Here is a 24808-nt window from a genome sequence, read left to right on the forward strand (position 1 = left end):
TAGCTTTGCTTTGTGGTGTAGAGATGCTTTGTGGTGTAGGGATGCTTTGAGGTGTAGCTTTGCTTTGTGGTGTAGAGATGCTTTGAGGTGTAGCTTTGCTTTGTGGTGTAGGGATGCTTTGAGGTGTAGGGATGCTTTGTGGTGTAGCTTTGCTTTGTGGTGTAGGGATGCTTTGAGGTGTAGCTTTGCTTTGTGGTGTAGGGATGCTTTGAGGTGTAGCTTTGCTTTGTGGTGTAGAGATGCTTTGAGGTGTAGCTTTGCTTTGTGGTGTAGGGATGCTTTGAGGTGTAGGGATGCTTTGTGGTGTAGGTTTGCTTTGTGGTGTGGGGATGCTTTGTGGTGTAGGGATGCTTTGAGGTGTAGCTTTCGTAGTGTATGGTTCTTTTCAGTTCTGATGTGGTCTTCTGGTTTGTAGTAGATTTTTGGTCGGTTCTTTCGTTGCTTAGAGGACTGCTTTTCCTGGATCACAATATACAACAGCAGTCCAAGACAAGCAAGGTGACCCCATGCGTTTACAATGTCCGAATCATCAGCGCTGCTTCCAAAGCGGTTTCTGAGAAGCATCAGTGGCTGAGGGTTTTCTCCCACAGAAAACTCTCTGATCTGTCTCAAGAGGTTAATAGTGATGCTGTAGGTATAATCTGGATCGTATTCCCCCTGATTTGGAATATGCTGTGTGAGATACACTTGGTCTATTATTGGCCAAGCTTGCCATCCGTTGTTTGACTCCCTGACACGAATTATGATCCTGTCCATGTTTCTTCCCACGTACTCTCCTGGGGATTCGACAACATAAGGAGGAAGAGGAATGGACGTGTCCTGATTGAGATTTCCGATAGTGTAGTAGCTGTAAAGACTTCCCTGAGGCAGTGGGTCCAGCAGCCCCTCATAGTTGCCATAATGATGTGAGCCATAATCTCAGCCCTATGACATCATCCTCATCAATATAAATTGTGTTGGCAAACCAGTGGAGCAGCAGAAGACTGTGCTTGGGCACAGATTGCTCAAAGTTTATTTTCTTCAAATCATTGATTGAATCGAGCTCTATCTGTACAGCCGACACAGAAGTCCGGGCAAGTAGCAGAGCTACACAGCACCAAGTGACTCTCCCCAACATCTTCATCATCCTGTATGGATATTGTTCATTATTTAGTAATGATGAACATTCTCAAAAAGGAAAGATCATTAAAGAAAATCATAATCAAAAATGCGGAATAGTGTCTTAGTAAATACTATAAAACAACGCATGTAATCAAAAACGACTCACCTCCAACAACTCGTCTGCTGCCATCATAAGGTATCAAATCTCTGTTGGTGTGCGAGCGGGTGTGTTTCACCTGCTACGATACCGTGACGCTATGGATAAAACATGACAAAGGGTTGGCTGGTGTTTTGGAAGGAATGTTTTAATAGTATAATAGAGTACTTCCTTTTATCATTTTTAGTTTTCTTTTTCTTATAAAATGTTGGTAGGAAAGTTTCAGATTCCTTTTTAAAAAAAATGTTAATGTTATGAATTTAGCTTTTTGCATATTTTCGACAATGCACAGTGGAGTGAACCAGCAAATATGGGTTGAGAGATGAAGATGACCTTGCAACAACATTTTCTCACCCGGATTTGAACCAAGGATGTGGTGCTTTTAGACCATGTGGTGAGAAGGACCCAGAGCTCTTCTTCTTTGTGATGCCCCTTTTTCAACAGTTGATAAAAATATAGTTTATATAACACGATGTTGGAACAAAGCTGTATAGACTTCTTTTCTAAACTATATGCCACTCTACCCTGATTCTCAGTAGAAGGAGCCACCAATTATTGGAATAGTCTGCCCAATGAATTAAGGGAGTGTAATAGCCTTACAACTTTCAAAAGCAAACTCAAATTTTGGATTAGGGAACATCATATCTGTAACCACATACCAAATGCTTAAAGCCATGTAAGATTATCCTTCTCTTTCCCTCTCTTTATTCATACTGTAACCTTACTGTATGCTGTAACTTTTATGTGGAGGGTGTAGTGAGAGGCGTGCATCGTCTGTGTCTGTTTGAGGGTGTGTTTATGTTATCAGTTTATGTATTTTTATATCTTAGGGTGCCTTTTAAGTTCCGGCTAGGGACAACAGATGGAAATTAGCATAGCAGCTAACTCTGGCTTATTTACAGCAATTTGTCTGTTAATCAATGAGCACTGTCCCTACCAGCTAAATAAATAAATAGTTAAAGCTGTGAAACAATTATGTGCAACATCTCCGTTCAGCTGGTTGCACCTCTGTAACTCCACCAGCAACCAGCAGGAGATGCTGTCTCACAGGTGGTCGGCCTCACACACCTGGAAGGTATCAAGCCTGGAGGTTGTGTAAACTTTGTGTCCATTATGGATTACTTTAAGAAACATTACAGTAGATCAGCTTTTTCAGCAGTTTGCATGGCTTTTGAAAATGTTTTGAAGCAGAAATATTTGTTATTTTTTTTCTCAGAAGTGGATTTCTGTGACGCCTCACTAAATGCATTACATTCAGATGCGCTAACATACAGACACACTCTCAAGTTTGTCTTGATATCCTGTATGGAGATTGTTATACTTCCCATGGGAAAGGCATAAAAAAGAACAAAACTCACACAAAATAAACCTTTGGTTTCTCTGTGGTCTCCTCCCACATCTTTCACATGGGCAGCACAAGAGCATCATACAAAGGATGCTGTATAACAATACTCCCCTTTTTATTATTTTTTCATATTTCAATCATAAAAGTCGGAAACATTGTGAAAAATAAAAGCATCCGAATTCACCGATATGCTCTGTGTGCGGATTGAACAAACCTGCAGGGCACAAGATGGCTTCCTGATGTCTCTATCCAACGATTGTATTATATGTTTTATTCTTAATTATGAAACATTGACTTCAGTCTCTCAGTAAAGTCATTATTAAATGTAATTCCCCCAGTGAGTCATGCTTTTTCTATCCATCATGATTCTGTGTTAAGACGTTGGACAGCTGCAAGGAACAGCCAGGCAGCCCTATCCTCCGCCTGCCAATACATGACACCATCTTGGCTCGGCGCAGCCTAAAAACATCAGCCCCTGCCATAGGCTTTCTGTCGCTACTTCCCCTGTCTCCTCCAAATATGTTTTATCTGAGATGGCCATGTCCACAGCAGGGCAACAACTCTAGAATAAAGGTTCAGGCCAATTACAGTCAGAGCAAACTAATGATGGCTGCCTCACTCTGCATGCATGCAGGGTTCACCCAGGAGTCAGCTACTCTTAAGAGGTGAGGGGAGGGGATAGAAATCAATTTGTTTATCCTACTTAAGTAATTTTTTAACCTATTAATAACATCTGTGAATACATGTGTCAGCTTACACAGCTTTAGAGTTGACACAGAGTCAGAAAATGGGGCTATGTGGGGTTTCACAACACTTGACTCAAGAGTTTGCTGTAAAAGAGAGAAAGACAAGCCTGAGCTATTGTAGTGCAGGAAGATGGTAAAAAACTTGGGCTTCTGAGAGGCGACCACGGCACCATGACACATCCAAATCACAGATACAGCTTCCATATTACGTTTATTGAATTTGGGTGATAAATGTTTTGCATATAAAATAATTCTGTTATTTGTATCGTAGAAGGTACTTTTCATCACACTGTGGTTTGCTTTATCTATATAAAGATAAAGAGTAGCACGGTCTTCGTATAATATCCTGCTGACAACATGTTATATCTCCATCATCCACAAGATGATTTGTAAGAATTACTATTTTACTTTAAAAAAAACCCAGTTGAGTTTGCTCATAAAACAGAGTGTAGCAAACCTACTCTAGCAGCATCGGAACTTACTGGCATTTTTTATCTACATTTTAGCATCTCCAGTTTAAACACTGGACTTTTATTGGGCGATAAAGTGGATTTTCAGGGAGGGGGGTGAAAAGAGAGAAGGCAAAGACAAGAACAGTTTTGCGACAAGCTGTAGTTTGGGGGAAATGGACCGTTTCCCACATTGTAAAACTAAGTATAACAAGGGTTTATTTTAACTCCGTATTTGGTAAGAGCTGTTTTTTGTCACACTTACTATGCCATCTGTGTTTGTGTGTTGGGTTTTTCTATCTTGTGTTTTTCTATATTGCATGTTGGAAAAACAAAGCATTAGATTGGTTAGATGGAGATGTTTTAAACTCTGCACTGACTGTAGCTGCCATTTAACAGTGAGGTGCCGGCGTGTGCAGGGAGAAAGGTTTATCTTGGCAGAAAAGTCTGTGTGTGTTTTGTAATTAAAGAAAACAAATCAATCTTTCTAGCCTGTTGTGCCTGCTTTTTCAGAAACTTGACTCTTCATCTCGAGGAATTCCAGGTGCTGCCCTGTATGTGTGCATGTGTGTGTGTGTGTGTACACATGTGTGTCCATGTGGCTGTAAGGTTGCACTCAAGCCCCTGCACTGGTGTATAATTACACTTCCTGTGAGACTGGAGACAGCTGTTTGCGCTCCTCTTTAATCACACAAATACATACTCTATAAGAATAGTAATCAGCCAAAGTAATTGGTTTTTTCCCAGGTTTTAGAAAAAAATAAGTGAAGGCTGCATTTCTGACTGTTGAACTAAAACAATCTGCACATGTGGAGGCACTTTGGAGTTGTAATATCATTAAACTGTCATTTTTTCTCTTGAGGTTCCCCTATAAACTATTATAATGTTGGAAAAATGTGACTTTATTTGCTGCTGTCTTTAAAGATTATAAATGACTGCATGCTTAAGCATCGCTGGGTTGGCTCTCTACTTTATTTTTTATAGTGATAAGACGTTTTTTTTGTGGTCTTGTTGATCGGTTAGATGAAGTGAGAATGTTTTGGCAGGGTTATCGGCTATTGCCAAAACATGTCAGTTTAGTTGCTGTGGAATTAGGCAATACCTTTTTGAGAAATAACAAATGTCTCCATATCCTCTGTTCGTTCTCAGCAGCAAATACAAAAGCCTAAACGCATTCACTGAAGGAAGGTAATGCATTATTTGAAACTAAGGCTAAAAGCATAGTTGATCAGAGCACCTCCAAATGAATGACAATGGGAATCCCAGTTTGATGTGACGTGTCTCAGGTCTGTGTGAGTGGAATGAATGGGATGTGATGAATGCAGAGCCTGAGGAGCAGATGAGAGGGTCAGGTCAGATAATTAGGGTTGTAAATGATTCCCAAAGTTTAAGACAGGGACATTCTGCTGGCCCAAAGGCTCGTTCAACCTCAGGGAGTAGATATATGCATACACAGATCTGCTTTATACCCTCCGAGAAATAATCCCACAACCTCTCTGTTAAGCTCATTTAGTTTTATTACTTTACGTAATGTTCAAACTGTGCTACTTTTCTGTAGTAAAAGATCAGTTTTTGCTGCATAAAGTTTGGACGTTTTTGGGTTGGTTTTTTTGGCTTGTTGGAGGGTGGGTTACAAGAAGGAAGTTGGCGTGTCTTGTTGCCTTTCGTGCTGAGTCACATGACAGGCATGGGTGGGAGGGGCAGGCAGGGAGCTTCCAGAGCCACAGCAGCGTTCGGCCTCTCACTGGAGTGCTGCACTTTGGCAGGGGGACACACTTGCACATAGTTCACACACGGTGAGTGTTTTGCATATAGTGGGGTACGTGTGTGCATGGTTGTGTGTTTGTAAGAAAGCAGTCCCAATTTGAGAGGGTACTTTGTTGTGTCCTCTGTTTTTTTTATGTTCCTCCTCTTCCCTGTAAACAGAGATCTGATCATCTGTTGTTTTCACATTCTTGACTTGATGGATATCACTGCGTGCCTTCCATGTGTAACTCGGGAACACAGCTGTTTATATGCGTCTTAATGTTACTATTGTTCTTAGTAGCCAGGATTTATATGCAAATGGCTGTGTTGACATGTTGGCTGCACAGAAAAAAGATCCTTCGAGTTCAGGTTTAGGAGTGCGTTATTCGGTTATTGCACTCAGGATTAGCATTCGTTTGCATTTACATGTGTGCTTGTGCATGTTGGTAATTACTTTTGTTGAAGCTTTGCATTCCCCATGTCTTTTATCCCTTAAATGATGTGTGTGTCTGCTCTCTGGCAAGCTTTGTGTTCGGCCATATTTGTATATATATACACAGAGGGATGTTCTATCATGTTGTAGCCCTTACTATAAATTCACTTCTCTTTCTTCCCTCCTTACATTGTCCATACACTGTATGCTGTTTTATGACAGTGATCCATTACTAGAGCACACAGCGAGCATTCAGAAGTTTGTGTTAGCTCCACACATGTGGTTAGCAGGCTCCACAGAGTATGGAAGGTAATTATTTAGTTTAGTTTTTGCTTTGGAAAGTACAGTGAAAGATTATGTTGGCTAATGGTAGTAGTCTTTTTTCCTTTCAAGCAGGAAACACTACGTATCAAATTTTGACCAAAATCAAAACACATTCTCTTATTTGTTAACTTTTGTTTTATCCCACACATCTCAAGTAACTCTTTCAAAGATTTTTTCCTAATGTCTAGCTTTTATCGAGTCTTTCTGCCAGTGTTTAAGTGAGAAAGTGATTGTTGAGCTCTTGGCCAACTGACAACATTTGGAACAAAGCTGAGTCTCTGCATTGTATCATCCAGGCTTTGTTGTCTGGTTTTGACCTGAGGAATACAAGGCACTGCTCTCTGATAATATCAAACTGATGGAAAACACCAACCACCCTTCACCTTTTTAAAAAGTCACCCGCCTCGGTTTTGCCTCACAAGCATGCATGCACACTCACTCTGAAACACACAGCTGTTGAAAGGAGCTCTGTTGTGGCCCCTATGCATTGCCAGGCGAGAACAGACAGTGTCCTTTCATCAGTGTTTGATGGGATGCTGAAAAGGTCATGGGTACCTTCTGTATCCTGAATGTCTGTGTGTGTTGTAAGTCTGCCAATAAGTCAGTGCAGTAAGATTATGCCTCCGTGGTGGAATTCAGCATCATAACTTTGAAATGCTAAATATTTCGCGAATGTAACCTGACCTCTGTAATTTAAAATCGATAAGGTTATGTCCCTGTAGCGCAATGTGCTGCACATTCTCTGAATAGCGAGTTTTTTTGTTCATTGATGTGTATGAACACATGCATTTTGTAGTAATTATAACCAAGGTTGTTTTGCTTTACACTTTCACTCAACGTTCAGGAATATTTACTGCCCCATATTTAAATAAATACTGTGTAAAATTAAAAATAATATATTAGCAATAGTCCTTTAATATTTAAGGTATACAACTTTCATTACACAATGGATTACAGCATAGTCAATATTCTAATACTGGTTTGAGTAACAGTAATAGACCTTTTGAAATTACTTTGAGTTGTGTCATGGGTGACTACTTACCTGCTACAAGCTCTGCAGACGGCTCACCTCTGTGTGATATGATGTATCACACATATGACTGACAAACGACTGCATGTTAAAATCTTGTTTTATGAGTTTGACGTCTTCTGACTGTTGATGTGTGGTTAGGTAGGTAGGTTGGTTATGTGGACAGAGGTCAGATTCCTGAGCCCCCTGGCGCTGTTGACCCACACTTGTCAGCCAACCATTTCACTGATACACTTTGACCCGTGCACTTAGGTAAAGAACTGCACTAGCTAGCTACAACAGCCTGGCTAATGACTTTAACATCTCCCGTCGGTGAGCAAATAATTGCTAGCCAACTTATTATTCTCCTCTTTGCAAATAGCCTCAGAAAATTGACAACTTCCTGATTCAGAGAGGGGTTGTGTATACACACTTAGGGGTGAATGTTTAGCACTTAGAGCTATAGAGTATTCTTATCTTAGGCCTAATATTCGTCCGATTGCAGGAATGTAGTGTTGTGGTGGAATTACTTTTCTTAAACAGAAATGTGGTATTACAAAATAAATAAATTAGCCCTGGAAAGATTAAGTGGTTGGTTGGTTCAAGTGGTGTAGTTTTTTTCATAGTATATCAATTAAAATGTGCCTTTTTTGTAATTGGAGGATAATTTTCTCGTAAGCTGCTTGGTGTCTGAGGCAGTATAAGAGCCTAGAAAGACAACAGCTCTGTTGTGCACCACCGCAGTAAGGAGACATTCCTCTGACAGTCTAGACAAACCTGTGGGCTTCTACTGTCATTAACGCAATTTACAAACATTTCTTTAGTGTCTGAAAAGTAACACTAGCTGCTGAAGCTACTTGCAGGGGCATAGATAAATCTCAGTTGTATAAAACACTTTGATCAAGAGCGTTCATTTATAGCTGAGGGGGGGACTAGTAGTTATCATACATGCCCTGTCATTTATGCACACAGAGGACTGTGTAGTTTAAGGACGATATGCATAACACCAGGGATTTTAAAAGTAGAGAGCATTACACATAAGTGACACACAGACAGCTGCACACTCAGTGTCCAGTCAGGTGAAGCGATCAGCGAGTCGGACCCTGCATGGGTCAAAGGGCACATTTCTCCAGAGAGCTCAACGATGGGGACTCTGGGAACTAGGCCTTGCTGCACAAACACTGTGACTTTAATAACACAACAGACCGTGTTTGCACTGCCACCACCCCAATTTCCCCCTTTTTATGAAGGGAATCACTGTCAGGGGGTAGGAAACCGTGTTTGGTTGCATGTATGCGTGTTTATATCCCTCCACTGGGCCTGCCCTAAATCCATGTGGTCTGGGGTATCTAATTGATACTGTGCTGGAGGGCTGTTGGAGCTGTAGTTTACAGTAATTTAACGGCCTTTATTCTCTTTTCAGTCATGTTTGCACCATATCTTCCTCTTAAAGGAAGTCAACTAAATATTAAAAAACAGCCCACGCACACTTCTGAAGAAGCATCTGGGATCTCAGACTTCAAACATCTTTGTCCTGACTGGGAATGTAAATAAAGGACAAGAAGAGCAGATGTTTAAAAGAGGTCCCATAAAACGATCTAGTAGATTAGTCAGACACAGTTAGACAGTTTGTGTTTGACATGGAGCTCTAGAAAAGAAGTTCAATGGCTTAAAATGAAATGTGTGGGTTCAAGCTGCCTCCCTACATTGAAGGATTTTAATAACAATATACCTGTGTTGCACTCAGCCACAGACCGCCGGAGAAACATGAGCAGAACCAGAGTTTTAGGATTTAAGTGAGTAAATCGGTCTCCTGGATATGAACCCTCTCGGCCCAAGTTTCCAGTCATTTTGTTTCTCTGGATTCCTCTCGTGATTCGAGTGAGTTTGTACACAGGGTCAAACCACTGGTTTGTCATAAAGAGACTAACCTCAGCGCCACTCTTTTCCGACCTAAACTGGGAACATGACCTCTGACCTGCTCGCCACGCTGTCAAGATCAACACCCCAGACAGCTGAGGCATGGCTCGATGGTTTTGACCACATATCCACTAAACATAGACAACACAGTCACAGTGCTCTTCATAGTTCTTTGTTTCTTTGAAAAGGCAACAAGCAGGGATGAGTTAAACTGGTTTCAACTGTATTTACATCCCTGTTTGAAGGCATGTGTAGTTAGTGAGGAATTACCCAAAAGTGGATTGAATCACAAACTGTTCTCCACATTGTTTCCTCCCCTCCACCTCCTCCATTCCACACTCCTTCCTCTGTCCTCTTTTTCCTGACCTTATCTTTTTTTAACCTCCCCCTACTGAGTAATATGTTTCCTATCTGATTCTCCTCTTTATCTAACGCTTATCCCCAAACTCTAAACTTTTCTTGATGCTTTGACCCTCCCCCTCTTGCTTTTGTCTCCCTTTTTTCTTCTCTCCAAAATGCTTTTGTTTTAAAGAAAAACTGCTTGCCATATTTACAAAAAAAAGAAATCTGATACTGCTGCAAGCAAAAAAAAAAAAGTGTTTTAGTGCCTGTAATTGAAAACAGAATCACAGCAAACCCAGTAAGTCATTCTCTGCTATCCAAATCCTAAAATTAATATTGCTTTCTTACAGACTTAATCTAAACACATTGTCAATGCTGTCCATGACTGGTCCTGATAGAGAATACAGTAGAGCTGAGGGATTATTAACTCTTAAATCAATGATATATGGAGGACATGTGAGGTGATTTTCAGCCCAAAGAACGCTGTTAAAAATCTGACATTATTTTCTGCAACATAAAGAAAGTGAAATAATATGCAATAATGAAGTTGTTATGTCATTTAAAGTTCTGAAATCAGTACTCTAAACTCTACACAAACGCATGGATCAGGGCAGCCAAGATGTGGTTTGATAAGTGATCGCAACACAAACAAAAAAGCAACATTTGCATCAAATGTGATGACAGTGTTGGGATTACGAATGATTTGTGCAGGAATACATTAACATTCCCATTTTCCTTCCAAGTCTGCTTTAAGACAGTAAGAAGAACATAGAGAAAACACAAAACATTGTCACAATTGTTGACAGACTGGAACTTTCCGTCATATTAAGTAGTTCAATACAGTTTCAAGGCCCTAAAACCGAATGAATAACTTCTGTCTCTTATTGATAGAGTTGTTGCCACTGTCCACTGCTTTTAAGCTACCTTGTTAAGTTGGAAATGGTAAAGAGTTGGTATTTGGTTTGATTGAATTAGGCCTGTCAAAGTTAATGCGTTATTAACACTTTATCACTAGTTCTTTTTAACAGCACTTTTTGCATTAACATGCGCGCGTTCTGTGACCCTCGGCCCGCTCCGTAGTTTGAAAAAAAAATCTGGAAACCATGGTAACGTTGTGGATCACAGCAGAAACCAGAAACGCATCGAGAAGGAAAATTCGCTTTCCAATGGCAAGTTGAGCTATAAAGCCTGCCAGGTGGTCTTCTCGACAAGATCAAGGTAATATGTACTTACTGTCCAAGTACCCCCCGCAATCAGAGCACTCTGGATACTTTTCAATGGAGACGAGTGGACAACATAACAAGCAACAAACTTGCTACAGCGACAGCTAAATGGGAGATTACAGACTGTAGGCCAGTAAACACTGTGGAGAACGAGGCTCTGCTAGAAATAACTAACCTACCGCACATATGAAGTGCCTCAGCGAGCCAGCACTGTAAACAAGATTCATAACTTCTGGAGAATATTTGTCTTTGATTGTTGCAATAACAGTTATGTTTACTGTATTGAATGAACATCATTTATACTTTATGATAATTAAACTAGTATTATTTATAATAATTACATAATGATAAATATAATCTATTATAAACCAATCATACTTTTCCACTTACACATAAAATATCCCTTTCAAGGTACATTTAGAATAGATAAAAAATGTACAAACAATTTGCGATTAATTGCGAGTTAACTATGGAATTAAATTAAATATTTTAATCGATTGACAGCTCTAGTTTTAATATTAATCCTTTTGAATCCCCGTTTTGTAGGAAGCTTGTTTGATGGGAAATGATGATATATCCTAGTTAAACTGTCCATATTAAGTCACTGCTCTTACGTTCAGTAACCCTGTCCTGAATCACAAATGTTTTGCTTAAACATCACAGGAATTTAAGATTTGATGAACTGCTCATCATATTTAATCAGTTGGCCTGAGCAAGTCTATCAAACCTATTCATATACCTGATGTTTGTACTGTACAATATGTGCTGTGTTCCTATCCCTATTTGACCTGGCACTCATTTTGACTGCTGAATAAGGTCAGGGTAACGTCCACCAGCTGGTTAGCCGGTAGGGCCAGACCTTTTTTCATTCTGAGGTCAAATGTCTTGAACGTTCGAGGGTCATGCTTCAACCTGCTGTCTCCTGACACCTGTGTTCGCTGGCTAAGCACCTAGGTCTGCAGCACTTTGGCTGGACGTCATGGCAGAGGTGCCGGTATGAATGCCTCTATGTGATGAATGGTCAGTTTATCCAGATGTTTTACAGTAGGCTACTCCCGAGTCGTTCACCAGTCTGGTTTTACTCACACTCAGAACAAAAGTATTGACGCAGTACGCTTCTCACTGTAGTTTGCTGAAACCAAGGACACAGGACTGAAAAGGTTTACTGCCTGTAGTAGAAGTGATGGATTTGCTTTGTTTGGTGGAGCTGGGTTTCCCACAGTAATGCTCCCGCACTTTGTGTTCTTCAGTGTGTGTTGTGTGTTTGCCAAGTCTTTTACGGTGTTTGACTCTACTTTGACTTGGGCAAATGGGCGGTGTGCACTGAAGGACATTAACGATGCTCTGAAGAGTCTTGCTGCTTCTGTCCGGGAAACCGGCTAGTTGGGATTCAGGGTACACAGACATCTCTATTCTTTTCACTCTGCGTTATAGTGGTTTCCAGTATTTCAATTCTCACTAGGAGATTGGTGTTTGTTTACTATTTGTTGAAGGGAACAGACACTGTTAACTCAATAGATGTGGGAGGTAATGTTCTCTGTTCCCTTTTAAAACAAGGAATTAAGTCTTACTTCAGGACAAGACCTTTGTTTCAAATACAGGGATTGCAACTTTAACCATTCAAAGTTAGAAATACTGTCAATAATAAGGGCCAGATCACAGCCCACAATATCTTTGCTGAATCAGATTTGGAAAAGAGAGGATTGTTTTGGGTGACGAAAGGATGTAAGGCTGCAACAAACAATTACTTTCAAAAACAATTAATCAGTTGATCAGTGACTCAGCCTGTCACTGAAGGAGCTACACAGTGTGCACAGCGTGTCCTGGAGGGGGTGGGACACATTGTCCAGCAGGAAGGAGAGCTTGGCTGCCATTCTCCTGTCTCCCACCACCTCCACAGTGTCCAGAGGACTCCCCAGGACAGAGCTGGCCTTCTAAACAAGAGATGCAGCTAATTCTCCCGATCAAGAATCTGGAACAAATGAAAGTTTAGCCTTTTTTCAGATACAAGAAAAGAGCTTGATCTCTCAAGATGTGTTCATCTATTCAGTGTGTTCAGAGTATCTATCATTTAAAAAAAGAAAAAGATGACGGTTAATTTTGTTTTAGTGTTTTGGAGCTGTAGCTACTCTTAGGAGATATTTGAGGCTGATTTATCTCAAGTGGCTGTAAACCCCATTCGTTTTATGTCCATTCTCTTTGATGTTCTGCTGGCAAGCTGCCTCAGGTGAGGCTCTGTTGTCGCAGCATTGCCTGTCAAGGTGTACTAGCCCCTGGCCATCAGCTCTGTTTACAGCACAGAGCTGTCAGACAAGAGCTGGAGCAGAGAGAGAAAAGGAGAGCGAGATTAACATCAACAGCGATGAGGGAAGGATGAAAAGAAACAGTTTGTGTGAGGTAGAGATAAAGGTAATAAAAGAAGTGACCTCATCGGAGTTTAGTAAAGGGAGAAAAATGTAATGTTCAGGATAAAAGCCAGATGAACAGTGGGAGGGAGGAAGAAGGCGAAGCTTTAAAAACAGGGGAGTCACAAAGGAGAGACAATAGAAAACTAAGAGATGGTTTAGAGAGGGAAACTGATGACAGATGAGATAGGACAGTATCAGTGTGTGGAGGGAGGAGAAGGGGTGAGAGAGAAAAGACCCGAGCAGAGGTACGGGTATGTGGGAGGTGCAGAGGGGAGGTGGAGGGCAGTAAGTCACAGTAAGTTGCTGACTGACTGCTGGAACAGGATGGGGAAGTGGTGAAGGAGGCCAGGAGAGCTGCTTCCATAGGTGGGTCTCCATGACACATTAACACACACACACACACACACACACACACACACACACACACACACACACACACACACACACACACACACAATGGAGCACATTATCAAAAGTAAGACTCGATGTTGAGTATGAACTTGGGTTGAGTTTCCACAGCGGTGTTATTCTTGACTGGATTTCTTCCATTAATCACTGCTGTGCCAGTTTGAAGTGTGTGGATTTTCTTCTCGTCATTCCCTGTTGATTTAATTCCCCGAGTGGAACGAGCGAACCAGCTAGTTTTCTGGACTTCTTCTCCTTGTGGCAGGCCAAGTGTTGTGGGGGGAAAATCTGTGCCTGAGCTGGAATCCACTAGCTGTCTCATTCTTGGCAGCCAGTCCAGGCTGACAGTCTGTGTGTGTATGTGTGTGTCTTCATGTTTTCATGTGCTTGTACATGTGTTTAGGTCAGCTCTGTGATCAAAAAGAGGAAAGGTTATGTGTGTACGAGGTCCACTGTGTTTTTAAAGCCCAAACTCAAGCATGTACTCTGGTTTGTGTGTGACTGTGACCCAGGCTAACTGGCTGAGCGGATCAGGTTTCAGCCTCAGCGGTCTCCCTCTTTTCCACTCTCTCATGAACAGGACAGTAACGCTGCACTGTGGAGTTGAGGATAAGGGAGGCCTTGTGAGGGGGAGCAGCTGCGTGAACTACTGTACATGCAGACAGAAACATACACACTGTAAATTCTTCACCTACGCTGACTTTACACATTCAGTGTAAGCTGTGAGCTTCAGCCACTTTCTGCATGCTCTGAGTTTTAAAAGTGGAAATAATACATGTTGAATATTCATCTTACAATTGGACTCGCATCCGAAGGCATTCCACAGGAGGACATTAAGATAATTACATCAAAACAAACTGCATGAATAACGTCCTGCCAAGTGCAAAGTGCTTTAATTCTGCAGAGTATATTTTCTTATAGCTTTCTGTTGATTCAAAAGCCTGTGTTTGATTAAGATCATCCATCTGCTCTGTTTGAATGTCACGAGGTGTGTGTTGTTGGATATTTCTGGTTAGTTTTAGCTCGAGTAGCCACTTCGCTCTCTTCAGCTCAAGTCCTTCCTCAGGTGCATCCAAAGCACCGATGAGGAAGCGGTTCTTTTTGTGAATAGGTCAACCTTTTAGGGGTTTAACATTTTTGTGAAATCACTATCTATCTCAAAGATTGCGATATACAAAGACAATTAGATTTAAGTTATTAGTAATTATACACAAACACACAATACTGAAATAAAGCTTAATGTTGGAGAATAAATAGGGGTCTGCCCTAACAACAAACCAAGGACCTCTCAAAACCACTGCTTTCTTATATCTTAACCCCCTTACATCACACCTCATCTCATTACCGTCTCTCTCTCTCTTTCCATCAGGGCCTGAGGTGATTCCCAGCTACAGCAGCAGTGCCATGTCTGAGGCGGTGATGCCTGATGCCGTGGTGTCCCCAGCAGTGGGAGTCCCGTACGTGGAGAAGGCCGGGAGCCCCATGGGGGACTTCAGTTACGTAGGCATTGATGCCATTCTGGAGCAGATGAGGAGGAAGGCCATGAAGCAGGGCTTTGAACTCAACATTATGGTTGTGGGTAAGTAGCGCACCTGTACACCAGTGTTTCAGTCATATTGTCCAGATTTGCATGGGTGTGTCAGGTGGCTCGGAGCAAGGAGGTTCTACATACGGCACACAGAGGATATTTAATCATGAAGATGACTTCGCTCTCTCTCATACTCTGAGCCTTTTCATCAAGTGCAGACTCCAAAGCCATTTTAAATTTAGGACCAACCTGTTACTCTTACACTTAAATGTCTGGGGGAAAATATTTTCAGTCAGCTGTTAAAGAATATGTCGTGGTATGATGCACTTTTCTCTCTGATCTTTGTCAGAAAATATAGGCCTCAAACTTATTTTAATAGTCTGCCAAACACAGTTACACTTAAAACAGTTGTTCTCACTGTGGCCTCTTCACTATCTTCAGACAGCTTTTTTAAAACATGGGCTGATTACACACACGCCTAACAGTAAACAGGCCACCATAAAACTCAAACCCCCTCCGTACTGTATGTCTCCTCTGAATGATGTAGCGCCGGTTTGTCTTGTGTTTCATCTGCAAATGAAACGGCTTGTTTAGGTAGCACCCTCAGGGTTGAGACGGAGTTATGTAAAGTTGTGGAGGCGATGGTGAGTAAAACTTGCTAAATGGTCAAAAATGGTTTTATTTATGCAACTAAGTTCTGAAATTAGCTATATTAAGTGCTGACCTTTTTATTTGTATCTTTATTGGCCAAAGTTGTGTGTGAAAGAGGGAAGAAGGAACAACGTCTGTCTGTATATGATGTCAAAGACGCAGGGATAAGCATGTTTTTGTTTGTTAATTATCCTGTCTGGTTTAAAAGATGAACATGTCTGTCTCCACAATGATTTAATGGCAGTCTAAACAGAATCCACACTATGGCGAACCACGTTAGCAAGCGTGGGACTTTGGCACCACATCCCTGTTGTAATGGTTTGTTAATGGGAGAAATTCCCACTAGGACACATGGGGGAATGCAGCTGTTACAGAGAGGGTGGAAGCTGCGGCATCGATGATGCCAATACATTAGAGATGATCAATGTGTGTTTTTTTTGTCATGTAGTGATGGTAAGCTCTAAAACTTATTGAATTTTAAACCTTCAGCTGCTGTCTTCTCTACTGATTGAACAGATCCAGGTTTGCATGTGGCGTGTGCCTGTACATGCGCCTGTGTTTGACTTTGCGTCATCATAAATCAGTAAAGGTCTCAATGTTGACTTAAACTGAAGTTAAACTGTGCAGTGGGCCCCCTCCACACGCCTCTCTATAACTTGTGAAGATGTTGAAACAGTACATTGCTTGTCAAACAGTTCAAAATACAAATAATTATTTTTAAAATGTAGTTTTCTCTGTTATTCATTAAAGGAAGTGTCACTGAGAAATAAAACTGAAGGTAATTTTGATACAGGATTGTCTAAAGTTATTGCATTTCCATGTATAAAGGATTCTATATTTTTCTAGGCCCCTTGGTGCACATTAATCCAAACCTTAACCTTGTGAATGTTTCAGGGAAAGAACAGCTTCACTTTGGATTCGATCTGTCACTCATTCTGTGTTTGGGTTGGTGTACAGATGGCTTTTCATGACAGTGTTTGTGCAAAGAGACACCTGCAGCTTGTCACTGCTTCAGCCCAAAAACCGACAGCGTGGATTCATCCAAACTGTCTTGGAATATAGGAGATGTCTGGGTTTTTCACGTGAAAGTGTATAGACTGTGAAGTACCTACATCACAAGCAGTGTAAAAGTTTCATCTTGAAATGTTCTCACCGTCTGCCTCTCTGACCGTTTGTGCTCACAGGACAGAGTGGCCTGGGAAAGTCGACTCTAATGAACACGCTGTTCAAGTCTAAAGTCAGCCGTAAGTCAGTGCAGGCTACCGGCCAGGAGAAGATCCCCAAAACAATCGAAATAAAGTCCATCAGTCATGGTACGGCCCTCTTGAACCCTTTGACTCTTCTGTGTCCCTTCATTTTTGCTTTTTTTCTGTCCATCTGTGTCTGCAGCTCTCTCAGCCAAAATACACACATTTCATTCTCTGCCACTTTCTTTTTCTTTCCTTTCCTTCTGTATTTACACTTTTCTCTATGTCAGCAATGGCAAAGAAACAGCTACTTCTTGTATAGCCACTTCAAACACTTACAGTTATCCTTATTTCACTCTGCTCTCCTTTAATTCTCTTTTAAATGACTGTAATTATGGATGAAACGATATCTGGATATAAAGTACCAGGTTTCTAATTTCATAGCTTTGTAGATGAGATAAAATACAATTGCTGAGTAATACTACATGTTTTAAGTCTGCAAAGCCTTGTATAGTAGTAATGTTATTCTAGTTTACAGTGAGTGTCTCTGTGTGTGCAGACATCGAGGAGAAGGGAGTGAGAATGAAGCTGACAGTCATCGACACACCGGGCTTTGGAGACCAGATCAACAACGAGAACTGGTACGCTATAATTTGACCAACATTGAGCTGTCTATATAATGAAGTGAGATTTAAACGGTGTCTGACCAGCCCTCCCTTTATCCTGTTGTCAAACTTTTCCTGTTCATGTTCTCTGCAACTGTATATCCTAATCTTCCTCCTTATCCTCTGCAACCTCTACTTCCCACTTCCTACCTTCCTTCCTCCCTCTTTTATCTGTACCTCCTTTCCTTTCACTCTCTTCCTTCACCATCCCCTGACTCTATCCCTGCCACGGTCCAGCTGGCGGCCCATCATGAAGTTCATTAATGACCAGTACGAGGCGTACCTGCAGGAAGAGATCAACATCAACAGGAAGAAAAGGATTCCTGACTCTAGAGTCCACTGCTGCATTTATTTTATTCCCCCGACGGGACACTGGTAAGGACACATGCTAGCAGTTAAATATAGACATGTGAGCACAACATAACAACACACTAAAAGGCTATCAGTGCTGCCATCAGTGGCTCTTAGATGAGAACACAAGATGTTTTCAGATACAAAACATATGATGACTGTTAAAGTTAAGGTTCAACAATTAGGCAAATATAGTTTTTTCTTTATTACTGAGAGATATCAGAGAAGATTGACTCTGTTTGTACCGTAAAGACGAAGCTATCAACAACAGCTGGCTAACTTGGTTTAAAGGCGCCCTGCGGAGTAAACAAACACAAGTTAGACTCACACTCAGGGGCAACCATGCATCTTGTGTGTGCCCTAACAAAAGAGTTAAATGCATTTTCTTTCTTGTTAACCATATATTGTGCAGGCTGCATATTAACAAAATAAAGATTTAATAATGTAAAAAAAAAAAGGTATACATTTAAAGCCTTCAGTTTTCTTCAACCCTATATTTGTTGGTGTATTGTTGCGTTGCTAGGTGAATTATAGACACCCGATCAATGGAATAGTGGGAACCATTGGCAGGATTGTTTAATTTACACAACAACAGGTATTAGAGATGTACACAGTGATCTGCGCCCTGTCTCATATTTCCAAATGCTGCCAGTCAAATTGACACACATCTAGGGGTAGCTGGAGAATAAAGTAAAGCCGCATGCACACACTGTCGTCGGTTGGGAAGTTCTTCAGCACAAGTGAAGAAGACCACCTAAAATTCCAAATGAAGACATAAAACTTTCAAAACAAGTTTTTTAAATTCAATTGTAATTGATTCAGTGTGGAGTAATGTGAAACATTTCCAACACAACATATAGAACATGCGAGCTGCCCACGCACATTTCCGCTCGGTACTACGCAACATATCCCAGAACACCAGTCCACACACACAAGCACACTGGAAATATTTTCTCCTGTCAGGCCCCTGACTGCAGTCCCGAGTTTCTTTCCATGGATCTCTGACAGACACACACATCTGGCTCTGATCGGACTTTATAAACTGCCGTCCCTCTCCACACTGTGTTGGTTCAGCCCCTCACTGTTGGGAGCTCATCGGGTTGGCGTGTACAAGCAGAAGACATTAGGGGCCGAGTGCACATCGTCTCATGTGTCCATCAAGTGATAGATTCCTAACACATTTTATAGCTTTTGCATTTGTGTAACTCTAGTCGAGTGCAGAGCAGTCTTGGGAAAGAGTTGAAAGCAGCTGTGGGTTGTCAGCCTCGTTTCAACACACACACAGTTGAGAGATAGAGTGCCATTCAAGTGCAGCACCTCCTATTCATTTTTGTGTCATGGCCTGTCTTCACTCAGGCAGGGGGGCTGGTGTAAAATAGCCCCCTGTCTCTGTGCCCTATCCAGCAGCGTTTCATGTTGATCCAACACTCCAACACTGCAGATGTCACATGGGCTGGCCTGCAGCTGCTCTGGGATTGCCTTAATAAGTCTAACGGGAGGGAGAAAGAGAGAGGGAGTCTGTGTGGAGCAGGCAATTAATTCCACACTTTTGTCTTTTTGACTGTGCTCTACGCATGATTGCACGAAAACTGCTTGCTGACAATGACCCGTCCTTTTTGAACCATTGTTAGCCAGACCAGAATCCACTGCGATAACCACATGCAGATGCAGGAAGGGCCTCTAAACCAACCACAAACATGTTTCAACCTCATCATTAGCTGTCCACACACATTTTTGAGTATGATTAGTTCATGGATGTAACAATTTTGAAGTGGAAATACATTGTTATTAGAGACAGCAGTTTCTTCATCTTCGGGAGTTGTGAGGAACATCTGCCCCCTGCTGGAGGAGCTCTGTTTTACAATTCATCTTCCTTGCTTTCTCATGTTTTCCCTCTCAGTCTGCGGCCTCTGGATGTAGAATTCATGAGACGTCTCAGTAAGGTGGTCAACATCGTCCCGGTCATCGCTAAGGCGGATACACTCACCCTGGAGGAGAGGGACTTCTTCAAAAAGAAGGTAAGCTTTATTCTTGATTATTCCTTGACTGATTTCAGCATGTTTTTATTGAAAATGTATTATTTTTTTCTCATTAAATCCACATCTATAAACTAGAAACATCATAGTTTTGTGTCTGTATTGATGCATGAATTTCTCCATTTTTATAAGGCAGCAGTGATTCATTTGTACGTTTTTATTGGCAGTCTTAAAGGATTTTAAGATTTCCCACCTCATTAGCGATAAGAAGTCTGAGCATGCGTGTGCGTGTTCGTGTATATGTGCACAGGTTTATGCAAAACCATCCATCTTGTGAGGTTTTATGTTGCATTTGTAATCAGACTGCGATCACTGGCTAAAACCAAACTTTGGTAATAGATTAGAAGGCATATTAGTGTTAATACCCCTTTAATCTATACACAGATTTAGGTCTATTTGTCTGATGTCTCTGCAGTCTCCCATCAAGCACGCTCGTCTAATTACTCCTGCAATTAAAGGCTTTAGTTTGTATCCTTTCAAAACTGTAGTGGGTTAAAAGTTTTTTTTATGTGTCTCCAGATCAGGGAAGAGCTGCGAGCCAACGGGATTGACGTTTACCCTCAGAAAGAATTTGACGAAGACGCCGAGGACAGAATGATCAACGAGAAGATCAGGGTGAGGGCATCCTTTCAAAGCCATTACAGATGTGGCAGGAGCTGTCATCCTCATTTATGCTCAGACATGCCTTTTCACAAAGCACTGTCATCCTGAATCCATTATAAATCGTTGCTGACTCTATTGTCTGTTGCCCTTTGATCTGTGAGCAGGAAATGATCCCCTTTGCTGTGGTGGGCAGCGACCAGGAGTACCAGGTCAATGGCCGGAGGCTGCTGGGGAGGAAGACCAAGTGGGGAACTATTGAAGGTAAAACTCATCCTCCCTTTTTCCGCCCCCCCCCATCTCAATTCATTCCTTATGTTCTTTTATTTAAGTTTGTTTTCAGAGTCACTTTCAGGACTTACCCTGAAGAGGTTTTGTTGAGAGGACAGAAAGGGAGATGGGTAAAGAGCTCAGATTCAGTCAGCCAATGAAACAATGATGCATTCAGGCTTCAGAGGGGTGGCGTGTGCCGTGCAGCTGCTAAGGACTGCAGCAGACTGTCTGATTTAAAATGACACACACACACACACACACACACACACACACACTCGCACACACAACCTCTTCTACATCAGAGGATAGACTGTGGATGATTAATGGCCGTCTTGTCTTATCCTTACCCTGATTATATCTATAATTTTATCCGTAGATTTTCTTTATCTACACAATATTAATTACCTTGTATGATCCTTAACATCCAGCATATCTTTATGTTTTAATCAGGAGACTATATTAAATATTTTATTTTATTTTGTCCTCATTATATATAGTCATATGGGTACAACACATATATTTTATTGATTTTTTTGTATTTATTCATTTGTGTCCTGCCAATTAAGCCGAGTAAAGTGAATGAAATTGGATTCTGACATAAGAAATTGATATTTGCTTACATTTATTCAATCTAGTGAAAATCCTAACCCTAGTTATTGTTGGTGTGTGTGTTTTGTTTAGCTTTTTTAAATAGTTATAAACATGGTTAGCTCTGTAGCTTTGCTCATAGTGTCCCTGTACAGTGTTGTGTTTTGATAACATCCATGTCTACTGCTGATTCATTTTTCAATATTTTGTTATGTTATCCACTTCAGACAGGAGGTACCATCCCATATGAAGTGTCTCATTTAGTTTCATTTCCTGCAGAGTGAGCAGGCATTGTTATCTCTTCAGCAGGACTCTGAGCAGACACACAGATCTGTATTGGGCATTTCAGTGTTGAAACGCAGCTTCATCTCACTGAGATCACTGACTCCACCCAGTGGACTGTTCAGGAAACATAATAGCAACGAAGCACAGATCACAGATGTCTGTCTTTTTGTTACCTTTGTCTTTTAACTCGTTTATGATTGTTGATGCTAACTCATAACTTCTCTCTCTCTCTCCTTCAGTTGAGAACATAGCCCACTGCGAGTTTGCCTATTTACGGGATCTCCTCATCAGGTGAGGGAAACTTTCTATTGAGAAATGATATTATTGCTCTAATTTGACTATTATTTGCATATCATATGGTTATTAAACCAAAAGTTCAATTACCTAGTTCCTAAAGATGTATACTATCCTTTCAACCCATTAAAGAAACCAGAAAGAAAACATATGTATTACAGATTCATCTTTTTAACCTCTATTCTCAGTGTATGTATGCTGGATATTTCCTTTTCACACTTCTGTAGGTAGCTTCTTTTTTTGTTGTTGCCGTGAATGGCTTCCAAAGTAGTTCTGTTCAACTTAACTAAATTGATGATGTGCTGTCACTCAAACTGCATAAATGCCATAATTCAAGTGTAAAGGTTTATCTATCTGTCCTCTACTGGTTCTTAATGGCCGTGTGTTATTTCTTTTAGGAGCCATATGCAGAACATTAAGGACATCACCAGCAGCATCCACTATGAAATGTATCGCGTGAGGCGCCTCAACGAGAACAACACGGTGGTGGCTCACGCTAACGGTGTCCCAGAACATCATCTTGCCGCCCATGAGATGTAGACTCCCCCAGCCCCCCCCCCCCGCACTCCACTGCAGCTAATCAACTGAGTGTGAGTCACTTGCAATGGGACTTTGACCTTCATTGACAGTCTACCCACCACACCAGCCTTCCACTCCATCCATCTCCATCTCACAGGTGGGATAGAAACTTAAAAAGCCTGCTAGAGGGACTCTATGTTCAATGACTTCCTGCGGCTGAATGGACTGTCCATCATGTCATTAATAAACACTATTGCTGACTAAGAGAGTGAAGAGAACTTTGATTCTCCGTTATGTACTGCAGCTTGATTTTTTTACCTGCTTCCAGATCTTACAGTTAATCTCTGTCTATTCCTTATGGTGCCAAACATCAAGGCAAATCAAAACCAAAAACAGACTGATGCTTTTTATCTTTCCGTGTCAGAAATGCCTTAACCAGTAACATGTTTATCTTCTCCACTTGTACTTTTAAGGGTTTTTTTAACAGTGCTTTTAAGAATTCATGCCGTACCAGAACACAGTTTTTCTGTCTCTATGCAAACCGCTGTGTCAACATATGTTGCAAGTGATGATTTAATTATTGCACTTAATCACTACATAGCCTGTTGTTTAACAGCATGTTGGGAGGGGGCCGGACAGCCCTCTGCCAACATGTGACGCACACACACCCATACCAGCCTGTCTGTGTGATGCAGAGTCCATCAGCTCTGTCCCTCAACGAAAAAAGGGTTATCAAATAGCACATCATATGTTTGTATCTTCTTTTGGTCACACGCTTTGTTTTGCTATAAGTCTTTGTTAAATGTTCATGTTAAATATGGATGTCAGGTCCTAGATATCTTTTTAAATTCCCAGTTATAAATGTCATTGTTTATTAATAGAAATATCTTAAGAATGATTTAAGATGAATAAGTATTTATGCACGACATAAAATGTGAGCGTTTGTCCTGACATTATTCTCTCTCACTCACACACACACACACACACACACACACACACACACACACACACACACACACACACACACACACACACACACACACACACACACACACACACTCTCACACACTTTCCCTGCTTTTGGGCCCATCTTAGTGCCTTATTTATTGGAGAATGTTTGCTAGCATGTTGGCTAAAACTGGAAAGAGAGCAGGTTTGTTGGTGCCAAGTTGACTACATTTTAGCCATTTTTCAATATTTTTCCCTTGTTTGCCTGGGGGGAAAAACCCAGTCTTCCAGTCCTTTTTTACTTTTATTTTTCATAATATACCAAGGACCTTTATCTGTTTGGAACATATATGTAATTCCCTAAGCTGTCACTGTCATGCTCTGTCCTGTATATTCTCCTGTGTTCTGATACATTTTTTGTACTATTGATAATAACAAATTTTCCTTTATCTTATTTTAAAGAAATAAAAATTAAAGTTGTAAATATATAATTTCTTTGATTTTTCTTTTATTTCTATTCTTAACACAATCCTCTTTATAAACCTCTGTTTTTTGTTATTCATTCAAGTTATGCGTTTTACAGACCCAGCTGGCAGAGGAGATAGCGATGAACAACCAGCCTGCATGAGTTCATCAGCTCAAGTCCTCTGACTGCAGTAAACCCCCCTAAAATAATGTTCTACTACACCCCATAGAACTTAGTCAGACGTGTAATTTCTATTCTGGAGGAATTTAATCGGCATGTCATTAAGCTTTTCCTTGATTAACCTCTGAAATCAATAAGGTTTCTGCTAGGTCAGTGCATGGCTGATTAATGCTAATTACTTGAATGCATAAAATGTGTGTTTCTTTCGTTAGTAAGCGAGAAAACGAGTCCTGAGCTCCAGACGAGGCGACAGGATCAGTGTGAGGATGTGCCAACGTCAGCGTCCTGAGGTAGTGGAGCAGCAGAATGCAGACCAAATTTATCAAGTAAAAACGGCTTCATTGTACCGATTTCAATCCAGTGCCTATTTCATCCTTTAAAAAAGAGGTTTGTAGCACCAAGGGATTCATCGGTAGAAATTGTGTTGTTATATTCAGATAATAGCATGAACTAAGAATCTGTGTTTTTGTTCTTATCTTTATAAGCAGTGGGTTAGCCATGTTGCGTCACCATGTACCTATGGGAGTCCACAATGGACAAAACATACCCTGGCTCGAGAAAGGGCTTTTTCATTACGTAACATCATCTCACACTTGGAACTAAAAGGTAATGCAAAATGCTCTGTCTGT

At 41.0% G+C, this 24808-nt stretch overlaps 1 protein-coding gene across 6 annotated transcripts in view; it reads left to right on the forward strand.

The window, feature by feature from the left end:
- The window catches only part of LOC134878226 (septin-9-like), a 76529-nt gene extending 52505 nt beyond the window's left edge, over positions 1-24024 (forward strand). For 4 of the 6 annotated variants that reach the window (XM_063904122.1, XM_063904125.1, XM_063904123.1 and 1 more), the window contains 9 exons: positions 14978-15187; positions 16972-17100; positions 17534-17615; positions 17877-18014; positions 19891-20008; positions 20546-20641; positions 20794-20890; positions 22012-22063; positions 22465-24024. In XM_063904122.1, the coding sequence (XP_063760192.1) occupies positions 14978-15187; positions 16972-17100; positions 17534-17615; positions 17877-18014; positions 19891-20008; positions 20546-20641; positions 20794-20890; positions 22012-22063; positions 22465-22606 (1064 nt within the window). In that variant the 3' untranslated portion in view covers positions 22607-24024. Of the gene's footprint in view, positions 1-5508; positions 5595-13495; positions 13570-14977; positions 15188-16971; positions 17101-17533; positions 17616-17876; positions 18015-19890; positions 20009-20545; positions 20642-20793; positions 20891-22011; positions 22064-22464 lie in introns of those variants that run through there. The other 2 variants (XM_063904126.1, XM_063904128.1) reach the window with 2 other exon arrangements.
- Positions 24025-24808: the final 784 nt, after the last annotated feature.

Source organism: Eleginops maclovinus, chromosome 16 (assembly GCF_036324505.1).
Source record: "Eleginops maclovinus isolate JMC-PN-2008 ecotype Puerto Natales chromosome 16, JC_Emac_rtc_rv5, whole genome shotgun sequence".
Lineage (NCBI taxonomy): Eukaryota > Metazoa > Chordata > Actinopteri > Perciformes > Eleginopidae > Eleginops > Eleginops maclovinus.